This window comes from Arachis hypogaea, chromosome 2 (genome assembly GCF_003086295.3).
Source record: "Arachis hypogaea cultivar Tifrunner chromosome 2, arahy.Tifrunner.gnm2.J5K5, whole genome shotgun sequence".
Lineage (NCBI taxonomy): Eukaryota > Viridiplantae > Streptophyta > Magnoliopsida > Fabales > Fabaceae > Arachis > Arachis hypogaea.
In genome coordinates this window covers 38,934,505-38,947,223 of record NC_092037.1, presented here as the reverse complement: position 1 = coordinate 38,947,223, position 12,719 = coordinate 38,934,505, and the positions used below count along the sequence as shown (strand labels likewise).

At 29.0% G+C, this 12,719-nt stretch overlaps 1 protein-coding gene and 1 long non-coding RNA gene across 4 annotated transcripts; one reads left to right on the top strand and one right to left on the bottom strand.

The window, feature by feature from the left end:
• The first annotated feature begins 3,266 nt into the window (after window positions 1–3,266).
• Window positions 3,267–4,536, top strand: LOC140177867 (uncharacterized). Its single transcript, XR_011869403.1, has 3 exons — window positions 3,267–3,603; window positions 3,699–3,772; window positions 4,271–4,536. It is a non-coding gene; the product is annotated as an uncharacterized lncRNA (long non-coding RNA).
• A 2,644-nt stretch (window positions 4,537–7,180) lies between these two features.
• On the bottom strand, window positions 7,181–11,046 carry LOC112743468 (uncharacterized). 3 transcript variants are annotated; one of them, XM_025792680.3, is made up of 5 exons: window positions 10,591–11,046; window positions 10,219–10,362; window positions 9,823–9,932; window positions 9,089–9,152; window positions 7,181–8,084 (listed from the first exon to the last, which is right to left on the bottom strand). In XM_025792680.3, exons 2-5 carry the CDS (start codon window positions 10,274–10,276, stop codon window positions 7,666–7,668), a joined length of 651 nt encoding a protein of 216 aa, XP_025648465.1. In that variant the 5' UTR covers window positions 10,277–10,362; window positions 10,591–11,046; the 3' UTR covers window positions 7,181–7,665. The 3 variants fall into 3 exon arrangements, with proteins under 3 accessions (XP_025648465.1, XP_025648472.1, XP_072073306.1); XM_025792687.3 differs by having other exon boundaries at window positions 9,823–9,923; window positions 10,591–10,905; XM_072217205.1 differs by having other exon boundaries at window positions 9,823–9,920; window positions 10,591–10,905.
• Between the last annotated feature and the right edge of the window lie 1,673 nt (window positions 11,047–12,719).

The following is a 12,719-nucleotide window of genomic DNA, read 5'->3' as shown; positions in this document are numbered from 1 at the left end:
GAGAAATAGAATTTACATTTACGTTTATGTTAGCATTTTGGGACTGTATATATATGTACTCTAGCCAGCCTTTAATTCGCAGGTTGGGACTCTAGTAACTTGATATGTATCTATCTCTTTTGGAATATATATATATATATATATATATATATATATATATATATATATATATATATATATATAATAAGTATTGTTTTGGTCCATCAGGTTGAGGGTCGGAATCGAACTTGTCCCTGATGTATATTTTGATTTAAAATCATCCTTAACATGTTTTTTTGTATTAAAATCGTCCTTTTTAAAGAAAATTTTAATTTTATTCCTAAAATACCCCTATTTTAATAAAAAATTATAAAATTTAAAATAAAAAAAGAAAAGAACACGTTTTGGGGGGAGGGGGCAGGGGAGAAAACGCGTTTTTGGGGGGTGGGGGGCCGAAAGGAAATGCGAATGAGGGGAGGGGAGGGAGAGGGGGAAGGGAAGGGGGGAGAGGGGACGGCGCTGGTGAAGCTTGGAGATGCCGTCGCCGTCACCGGAAGAAAAAAGAAAGGAGAGGGGCTGCGACGGGGGAGAAGAGAAAAGGGGAAAGAGAGAGGGATCTCCGGTGGAAGGGATGACCTTTCATGCATGCTTCTGCCACCGTGGAGTGCGTCGCCAGGAAGAGGAGCACGACGCGAGGAGGGAGGCGCACGAAGGAGAGAGAGAGGGATCCGAGGCTGAGCTGGTCCGCGCATGCTCCGTCGCCGGTTCGTGGGTGATGGGTGGCCGAGGAGAGAGAGGGATCCGAGGGTGGAGTGCATCGCCAGTCCTCGGACGCTCCGTCGCCGCCGATGGGGATGGGTGGCTGATGAGCGGATATTTTATACGCTTTTTGGGGGTAATTTCATGTAGATTTTAGCATGTTTTAATTAGTTTTTGGTAAAATATTATTAGTTCTTAGGAAAAAGTTATATTTCTGGACTTTACTATGAGTTTGTGTGTTTTTCTGTGATTTCAGGTATTTTCTGGCTGAAATTGAGAGAGCTGAGCAAAAATCTGAGTTAGGCTGAAAAAGGACTGCTGATGCTGTTGGATTCTGACCTCCCTGCACTCGAAATGGATTTTCTGGAGCTACAGGAGTCCAATTGGCGCGCTCTCAATGACGTTGGAAAGTAGACATCCAGGGCTTTCCAGCAATATATAATAGTCCATACTTTGCGCGAAGATAGACGACGTAAACTGGCGTTCAACACCAGTATCATGCTGCTGTCTGGCGTCCAGCGCCAGAAACAGGTTACAAGTTGGAGTTCAACGCCAGAAATAGGTTACAACCTGGCGTTGAACACCCAAAACAGCCCCAAGCACGTGAGAAGCTTAAGTCTCAGCCCCAGCACACACCAAGTGGGCCCCAGAAGTGGATTTCTGCACCATCTATCATAGTTTACTCATTTTTTGTAAACCTAGGTTACTAGTTTACTATTTAAACAACTTTTAGAGATTAACTCTGTACCTCATGACATTTTCAGATCTGAATTTTATACACTTTGGCGGCATGAGTCTCTAAACTCCATTGTTGGGGGTGAGGAGCTCTGCAGCGTCTCGATGAATTAATGCAATTGTTTCTATTTTTCCATTCAAACGTGTGTGTTCCTATCTAAGATGTTCATTCGCGCTTAATTATGAAGAAGGTGATGATCCGTGACACTCATCACCTTCCTCAATCCATGAACGTGTGCCTGACAACCACCTCCGTTCTACATCAGATTGAATGAGCTTCTCTTAGATTCTTTAATCAGAATCTTCGTGGTATAAGCTAGATTGATGGCGGCATTCATGAGAATCCGGAAAGTCTAAACCTTGTCTGTGGTATTCCGAGTAGGATTCCGGGATTGAATGACTGTGACGAGCTTCAAACTCCTAAAGGCTGGGCGTTAGTGACAGACGCAAAAGAATCATTGGATTCTATTCCAACCTGATTGAGGACCGACAGATGATTAGCCGTGCTGTGACAGAGCATTTGGACCATTTTCACTGAGAGGATGGGAAGTAGCCTTTGACAACGGTGACACCCTACATACAGCTTGCCATGGAGGGAACTTTGCACTTTTCCATGGATGGAATATTACATTACAGGAATAAATCAAACAAAGCATCTCCAAAACTCCAACATATTCTCCATTACTGCATAACAAGTATTTATTTTATGCCCTTTTCCCTTTCTTCACCGAACTTGAAAAACACAGTTGTTGGCATCCTGACTAAGAATAATAAGATAAACATAGCTTGCTTCAAACCAACAATCTCCGTGGGATTCGACCCTTACTCACGTAAGGTATTACTTGGACGACCCAGTGCACTTGCTGGTTAGTTGTGCGGATTGCAAAAAGTGTTATTGCAATTTCGTGCATCAGTGGCCAAGTGCCGGTGGTTTTGCATCTGCTTTTTCTGCTTCTTCTGCTGCATCTGCTTCTTCTGCTTCTTCTTTTGCTGCATCTACTTCTGTAGCTTCGGCTTCTGCATCAGCATCTTCTTCTTCTGCATCTGCTTCTGCTTGAGTTTCTGTTTCTGATTCTATGACTGCCTCTGCTTTTGCATTTGTGACTGCCTCTGCTTCTGATTTTGATTTGTTGTTTTTTGATTTGGTTGTTGAATTTGTTGAATTTGGGTTGATTTGTTGAATTTGTGTTGATTTGTTGAATTTCTGATTTTTGGATTTGTTGATTTTATTGATGTTGTTTTTCTTAGTGGTAGAGGTAAAGGTGCTGGTGGTAGTGGTGGTGGGAGTAAAAGTGCTAGTGGTGATGGAGGTAAAGGTACTGATGGTAGTGGAGGACATTTTTGTCCAAAAAAATTAAAGGGACGATTTTAATACGAAAAAACACGTTAAGGATGATTTTAAATCCAAAATTATGTTGGAGACGGGTTCGATTTTGACCCTCAACGTGAGGGACCAAAATAATACTTATCCCTATATATATATATATATATCATCTCTTCTGTTTCTGTAATCTAAGTTTTCTACCTTTAACGCTTTCGAGTGTAACTCAAATTCTTACTCGTACCCATCTTCTTTTTTAAGGCTCCTAGTTAAATTATCCTTCAAATATATGTATGCATTTTGTTTTTAGATGTCGTAACCAGTGGCGGATCCACGGGGGGACCTAAGGTGGCCATGGTCCCCCCCAAATTTTTTTTAAAAAAAATAGTAAATAGTAATAATTAATAATATTAAATTTTTTTATATATAATATTAAAAAAATATAAATTACAAAATTTTATAAATTAAAAAAACTAAAAACTGCATTATGTATTAGATATTTGAATTATTGTTGCTCTTGTTAACAAATAGCCCATTCTAATAATTAATAAAAATGGTTCTATTATACTAGCCCAAGCCCATACTATTAATTAAAGTAATCCTAGTACATTTTTCAAATATTTGTTTCAAACTATCATAGGCATAGCGCCACTTTTCTCTCTCTTTTAGTGATTCCCAAACTTTTGGTCTTCTACTCTTCTCATTCTAATTTTCTTTCCATACCAAAACAAGACATATGAAGAAAAACCATTGAAGAGAAGTGAACAACAAAATATTAACCATTGAATGCACAACAAAGATTCAAAGAGGTATATTTCAATTTTTTTTAAGTTAATGACAATGTCAAGTATTATTTACATTATTTATTTAAAATAATTAATTTATTTTTTTTTATAATGGACAGTGTTCAAAGATTGAAGTGAGGACGAAACTCAATAGAATTATTTTTTTGTGAGACTTGGAACAAAAAATAATCAGGTAAATCAATAACTTTATTTTTGGTTATTATATATTTGTGTTTCTAAAATTATTTGTTATTGCTCAATAGGTTTAATATTTTTTTTAAGAAAATAATATATATGCAATTATTTTTGTTTTTTTTTTTTTGTTAGATAGTTCAAGTTAAGTTAAAAATGTCAAAGATGAAAACAATTCACTCATTTAGTGAGCAAGCAACCGAGCTCCTCATACTGAGTACATCTCTAGATCCTAAAGATGCTTTCAAGTTATTCAGTGTTTGCAACATATGCAATCTTGTAAAGAATTTCTATTCTTTAGATTTTTCTGAGCAAGAAAAGATTCAATTGGATTATGAGTTACAACATTATGAACTTGATGTGGTTAAAGCTCCAGATTTTCAGAATTTGTCTACTCTTGCTGAATTGTGTCAAAAATTGACAGAGACAGGAAAATCAAATATATATCCTTTAATTGATAGATTAATTCGTCTTGTTTTGACTCTTCCTGTGATAACAGCAACAACTGAACGGGCCTTTTCAGCTATGAAGATTATTAAAACAAGGTTTCGAAACAAGATGGAAGATGAATTTTTAGCAGATTGTATGATTGTATATATTGAAAAGGAAATTGCTTCAAAATTCACTTCAGAGATGATAATTGATGATTTTAGTTCCATGAAGCATCGTCGAGCAAGTTTAAAAATATCAAAATCTTAAAGTATGTAGTTGAACATTGACTTTTATATAATATAATATAATTACTTTTTTGATATATATGCTACAAATCATATTTTGTTAATTTTTTGTTATATTTTATATTTAATTGGCCCCCCTCTTATGAAATTTCTGGTTCCGCCACTGGTCGTAACGCCTCACCACCTCTGATTTACGACTTTAGCGTAAAGCTCTATGTGGTGGAGTATTACAAAACACATATATTAAAGGCAGTAAATATTTAAGCTGTTATCATATAAGGTACAAATAAGGGAAACAGAGAAACTTGACAGATAGCTTCTTCTCAATATACTATCACCTAAAATATTAATGAAGGTGAATTCTATGGTGTAGAAGTGTCTGTCTTTCTATATGTGTAGAAATGCAATGTCCACTCTTTTATTATGCCAAGTGTATATGAGAGAGAACTAGAAGTGACACTTTACAGTAAATGTTCGGATGCAACAGTAAAATTTACTGTTCTCATCACTTGAAGGATTAGTAATATTTTTAAATTTAGTTTAGGTGGGTTAATTAAAGTGAGAGAATTAGAAGACAATAAATTTAGATGGGTTGGGCTTTTTTTAGATTGATTATTGGCATAGAAATAAACAAAAAAAGTCCTATTCTTATAGTTCTCTCTTATTTCGATCCTTAATCATTATATTATTGTGTGAATAATTAATGAGTCCAAATATTTTCTTTTTCGATTTTTCCGCAATAATAATTATTTAAATTTTAAACTCATAATTCAACTGTATGCTATCATATTTTTTTATAGCACTAATAGTTATGAAAAAAGAATGGATAAAAATGAAGTCATGAAAAATAGCATCTTACCTGCATTCACTTCATAAAGCTTCAAATATGGATAGGAAAACATATACTCTATCTATTGCAAGTAGACTAAGGTTTACAATACATATCACATGGTATAATAAGAAGCATTTACATGCATGTACTATGTTTTTTGTGTTTCTTTATTTTTAATTATTGATTTTAATTAAAAATGTATTATAATTAAAATTAACAATTATTAAAATTAATTTTATGATTCAAATTAATGATTAAAAATACTAAAATATTTCATATCATAATACATGCGATATGTTTTTGTAGTATATTATTTTTATATATACCAATTTTATTAACGTGACACAATAACATTTAATAATAATAATAATAATAATAATATGACCGTAATATTTTTTCTTTCCAAAAAACTATAAAAAATGTTGAATGAATTTCAATTATTGATTGACCATATATAAAAAAGGTGCTTCATTAAATATTTATATACCTCATTAAAATATAATGATATCAAAATTTCAATATACTAATTATTTGACAATCATAACATGTAATTTGAATGAAATATATCAAATAATTTCATTATAAAGATATAATTAATGGTATAAACATTTTTTTATATGAAAATACATAAAAATGATTAGACTTTTTCAAAGTATTGCTTTTAGAGTCACAATTCGATTTCAATTACAGGTCTTTCGTATTTTACACAAAATTCTGCTGTTAAATGACTCAGATCTCACTAATATAATAAATAATAAAAAAACAAAATAAAGAATCATAATCTGAAATTACTTAAAGTCATTTTTATTGATCCAAATCTTATTCACCACAATAATCAATCTAAAAAAAAAGTCCAACTCACATAAGTCTATTGTCCTTTGATTCTCTCATTTTAATTAACCCACCTAAATTTAATTAGATTTAAAAATGTTACTAATCCTTGAGTGATGAAAATAGTAAATGTCACTGTTGCATCTGAACATTTATTGTAAAGTGTCACTTTTAGTTCTCTCTCATATACACTTGGCATAATAAGAAAGTAGACACTACATTTCTATACATATAGAAAGACAATCTCTTCTACATCATAGAATTCACCATTAATGAATTATACATATGAGTGTTTTGCAAGTTACCTTTCAACTTGATTCCAACTTTATTAGATTAGAATATCCAAATCTCATTAACTCGTCACCTCAACAAAATATACGAAAAGATTAATAAGCACAAATATAATCTAATAATTTTATTGGTTTCTATCTAACATTTATTCAAATGTGTAATATACTAAGAATTTTTTTTAAGTAATATAAATAAATTAGATAAAATCTGAACTTGAGAAAGCGTAAAATAATCTCAGAAGTTGGGTTTGGGTAAACAAACTACTTCACAATCTGATTACATCGTGATAGTATATTTTAAAATTCAAAGCAATATCCTTCCTTATTCCATGCATGTGCAAAATAGCTTAAGGCACAAAATGCTTGCCTCAAAATGCATCATAGCAAAACTTTTCTATTTCTTATTTATTTGTTGCCGTCTTACCATGCCTTAACTCCTATTCCTTTATATATATCCAATGGCTTTCGATACCACCTTATTTTTGCAAGATTGATAAAAGTCTTCGATAAAAGAACTTATGAGGGAAGTGACTTCCGCTCCATATTTGAATCATGAAGTATTTCTTGTCCATGTTCATTATTTTTTTTAGATAATAAATTTATAAGAGAAATACTCGATGGTAATGATAATTTATTATTTTTGAAAATTATTTTTGTTTTAGTTTTGTAATTCAACAATATATTTTTAGTTCACACTTTTAAACATTGATTAACTACTAATTAAAAATAATAAATTATATTAATCCTCTAACATTCCCTCAATAGTTGATATTATCAAATTTAATAGAAACTCAAGTCAATAAATAAATAAAATACATAGAAAAAAAGATACATATATATGTCGTTGGGAAAAATGGCATGAATTTGATTGAAATCACATCTCCAATTAAAAAAATGCAAAGTAAAAAAAATAAAAAATAAAAAATAAAAAATCGTAATTTACAAACTTACAAAACATTACTCTCTTTTCCCTGCCTCCAGCCCTTTGTCTTTAAAGCATCAAAAATTCAAAATCCTTCTCACTCTCTCGTTCTCTATTAGGAGTGGATCCTCTCAAACGAAAAATTCACTTGACTATGTCTGTTTTTTTGCCTTTTCCTTTTTCTGTTGCATCTATTTGACTATATCAAGACTTATTCAATTAAGGGTAGAAATTCATACTTGACCAATTTTCCAATTGAGAATACTCATTCCTCTCTTCAACTTGGCACCAATTATTTGATTACAAGTTTATGATATGTTGTATAATGATTTAAGTTAAAGACTAATTGGGTACGGGCCCAGATTCAGGCCCAGGACTAGAGCCCAACTCTTGAGAAAGAGAGATATCAGATAAAGAATCTCCCTTAGAGGCCCTTCGGGTTCTAGGAGAGGGCTTCTTTACGGGGCTGTCTTCAGAGGTAGCAGTCTTTGTTTTCCTACGAGGTTTGGGGCCCGTCGGTGGTGTGTCATTGGTGGGTGACTCGGAGCCCTGCGTGGAGCCACGGCGGTGGCGACGGTGGCGGGATCCACCGGAGGAGTCGTTGTTGGAAGAGTCTGCGGTTGGATCCGAGGAGCGGTTGCGACGTGCGGTCTTGGTCTTGGCTGAGTTAGAATCACCGTCGATTGATTGGTGTCTTGACTTGGGAATCAAATGTCTAACTTTGGAACCTTTGGAACTTGTTTTGTTGCCTTCTGCTGCACCTATTAACGTAAATAAAAAAAAAAAGTAAAAAAGAAAATGGTTAGGATCAAGAATTCAAGATAGAGGCAATTGAGATTTTATGTAAAATCCAAAGAAAAAATTAAATATGTAAAATATTAAATTGTAAAATCTTTGAATTTAGTAAAAATTTTATAAAATTGGTCAATTAATTTAAAATGTAATATCAAAAAGTTTGAAGAGTTAAATAAAAATTTTAACTATAATGATTAGGGTGATTTTGACCTTTTTAACCTGCACTAACAAGCAAATTGATTTTTTATTTTTAAGAAAAAGAAAATAATTAATAACTCAAGAAACAATATCCCAAATTGCTATTTTAAAATTTTTTTAGTCTAATAATTTAATTAAATCAATTTTTAATATTTTATTTTATTAAATAAATTAGTCTTTGTTATTATTCAATAAAAGTCATAATTAACAAATTTTTTAAGAATTTTTAAATTGTTTAGATAAGTGATGTAAAAGTTAATGTATCTAGTAAAATAAAAGTTTAAAAACTGATTTGATGATTAAAATTTGTTGAGAACTAAATTATTCGACTAAAATTTTTTAACAGATTTAAAATATTACTCTATAACTTAAATGATGCAGCAACAAATATACATAAATAAAAAACTGTACATTTTTGTAGTAACCATCTTAAACGAAGATTGTCAACAAATATATATAACTAGTAATCCAAAGTTTTTAATTGTTAACTCTTAAATGTGTGTAATATAATAAAGGATGATGCTGATGATGATATACTAGTGGATTGCATTATAATATAATTCACTTTGCGTAAGTAATAAATTTAGGATTGATCACAATGATAATAGTTTGGTTATCATTTCGATTCAGGTTTTATGAATAAAAATATTTTATGAATTAACTTTTCTTAAGAAATGAATAATTTTCTTTGTAAACAAAATATAAAATGGAATTCAAGAATACATGTCAAGTAAAAATTGTAATTGATCTTTCTTTTTTTTTATAAACGAACCTTCTTTTTCTTTTTCTTTTGTTGTTCCTGAAGAGGGCTCATTTCCTGATTTAAACTCGGTCATCTGCACAAATTTTTAAATCTCACAATAATATAAGATATAACAAATTTCTGGTTTTAGGAATAAAATCAGCCTTAAAATGTAGTTACCATGAATACAAAGTAAAAGTTAAATGTATTATATGACAGTAACAAATATATAAAACATATATAAATTACACCTTAAAAATAAATTAAATAACATATATTTATAAATAAATACATGATAACTGATTTTTAGATTTGATTTAGTAAAACTTTTTCAAAAAGTGTTTGTATTTTTTAAATTTATTATTTTGTATTTGATAAATAAAAAAGATTACAGATTTTTCTTTATAAATTTTAAAAAATAGAAATACTTTTAAAAATACTTAAAATAAAATTGACTTGTATTTATTAAAATTAAAAAATTTAATATAATCTCATAAATTAACTAATTTTTAAATTTAAAAACTAGTTTACTAAGTGTAAGTTGTTATTGTACTTATTAAAATTAATTTTTAATTTAATTTATCAAATATAAATACTACAAATTAAAAAAAAAAAGTAAAACTTTATTGAATCAAGTCTTAATGTGTAAGTAGCATGTTTGCTATACATGATGTGATAATTAGCAATATTGCATACAGCAACTTAAAATCATAGACAAAATTAAACAGAATGAAAGAAGAGATATGAGATGGCGAGAATTATACCCAGCTTGGTGCATTTTGTGCTGGATCATCTGATCCAATGTGTGCCACATGTTTTACATCTGTTGGCATCCCAATTTGGATTTCTTCTTCTTTCTCTTCTGCTGAGAATCCTTACAAATTATTCAATGGCTCACGATTTTTAGTTTTGTGAAGTGAAAAAAAAAAAAAAACTCCTAAAATTTGTCTTTGTAATAATAATAATGAATTATTCCTATAGGAATATCATACCTAAGAAACTGAATCAATTGATAAATTAAAATCTGAAAGGAAAAAAAAAAAAAGCAAAGCATGGCACAAAGTATGGCATAACCCCTAATAATAAGGAAATGTATTTAAATGTTCTATTTAAATTTCAATTTCAATTTCAATACGAGAGTGAAGCATTATTATCCTTACCAAAAATCTGGGATATGTATCTAAGTCCTTTAAAGAAACCTTTCGCTTTGATCGACATTATATAGATGAGTCTCTCAATATACTTGCACCAGAAACCTTCCAATGAAAAAGGTGCTGGTGCTTTCAATCTTCAACTAAAATTTTCTGAAAGGATTAAAAAAAAAAAGGCAACATGATCACATCATAATTGTTAATCATCTTTATACAAATTAATCTTCTTGCCACGTATATTATTTAATGTTAATTCAGTCTCCACAATCCATTTCATTTGTTTGTCTTTTCAAGAAAGCTTGAATTGAAAAAAAAAACTAAAATAAAATAAAATTTATATATGAAGATCACAAAAACAAAAGAAAATGACAAAATAATTACCTTGAGAACAAATTTTAGCTTTAATCATATGACTTTGTTTGCCATCTTAATGTTGAAATCATATATAGAATCTCAAACCTTAGTGAAGAATACATGTATCAAGTGGGCAATATACTTGGAGAGGGAGGAAAAAAAAATTATTTAGTGAGAAGAACAAAATTAATAAGAAGGAAAAAAAATGAAAAACAAATCAATTGAACAAAATTTCCTTAGCTGTTCTTGGTTGGTTGTTATTTTTCCTTCGGACAATGAAACCAACCAAGAAGAAGGAGACTTCGGTGTGGAAAAAAATCTCAAAAGTAAAAACCCAAAGAGCAATGGCTTTTGTTTGAGTCAAATCAAAAACCGATAGCTGAACGCAATTTTAGGTGAGAATCCAGATATGTAGGTACTAACAGTTTTCATGTGCTAACAGCTATATTTGGGGCTCAACGTTTTGGATGGTTTATGAATAATGAAACCACGAGAAAGAAGGTTGAGAAGCTAAGAAATAATTGATGAAATGGTAGCAATTAGCAAACCTAAATTCATTCTATTAATAATGTTATTTAGATTTTTTTTATTAATTTAATATTAATGATAATTAATTATAATAAGAATATATAAAGAATATATATAATAAAAAATAATTTAAATAACAGGTAAAAAAAGGAGAGGAATAAAAATAGAAAATATAAATGTTAGTAAGACAAAACTAAAAAGAAAGAAAAATAATTGGGAGAATTAATTGATAAATTTAATTATCGTTTTAATTTTATAAAATTGACACTTGTTAAAATTATACTCAATTCATTAAGGTGTGTTTTTTTCCTTATCACTAATATTTTGTTCCTACAAGTATAATTATCCGTGTCATGCACGTGATAAAATTAAAATTAAAATTTTAAATTATTTTTTTAAAATTAATTTGAATTATAATAATTTAATTAATAAAAAATAACATGTTTTATATATATATATATATATATATATATATATATATATTAATTTAGTGTTAATTGGATTAACTTTAAATAGTTATTAATCGGTTTTAATAATTTACTTTTTTTTTTCAATAAATCAGACATATATACTGAATATGATCATAAATAATATAGTAATAGTTAAATCCATCAATAAATATATTGGTTATTATCACATGATAAAATAAATTAAATATAGAGGCTATTAGCACTTATAAATCTATAAAATCGTACTGTCTTTGATTCGCGTGCAAGGGTTTACTTATCAAATAAACTTAAAATATGAACAAAAAATATTTATAAATTAGACCTAGCATCACTTGAAAGAATAATGACAAATGTCGTCTTATTCTTGTCAAATTTGGATGAGACTTTTCATAACCTTATATATTAATTTTGTTATATATATATATATATATATATATATATATATATATATATATATGAATTATATTTTGTTAAACTCCATGTTACCGGTTATTAAAAACATTAAAAAATAAACAAAAAATATTTATAAAATAGATCTAACATCACTTGAAAGAATCATGAAAAATAATCAACTTACCTTATTATCCATGAGAACCAATTTTATGTAAGTCGTTTTATTCTTGTCAAATTTGGATAAAACTTTCTATAACCTTATATATTAATTTTGTTATATATATATATATATATATATATATTACTGTAGTTTTTCTTAATATATACATATACATAAATAATTCTATACATATACATAAATAAAAAAATATGTAAATTATATTTTATTAAACTTTATGTTACTGGTGATTAAAAATATTTAAATCACATATATTAATTATTTTTTGTTATAATTATTTTATTTTATATATATAATTTTTTTATTCTACAATTATGCAATAATTTTTTATTTTTTATATGTATATATATTCCTCAATTCCAACTCCATTCATACGTATATTAACAGTTTTTTTTAATAGTGATGTTTTAATTTTTTGTTTTTCTTTTTTTCACGTATCTTTTTTTTTTTTTAAATAGTGATGTTTTAATATTTTTTAAATATATTTTTCTTAATAATTACATTACTAATCTGAAATATAAAATGAGAAAAAAGGTGATACATATATCCAAAAAAAATAAACTTAAAAATCAGAAAAAAAGAAATTTTATATTAAAAAATGTAAAAAT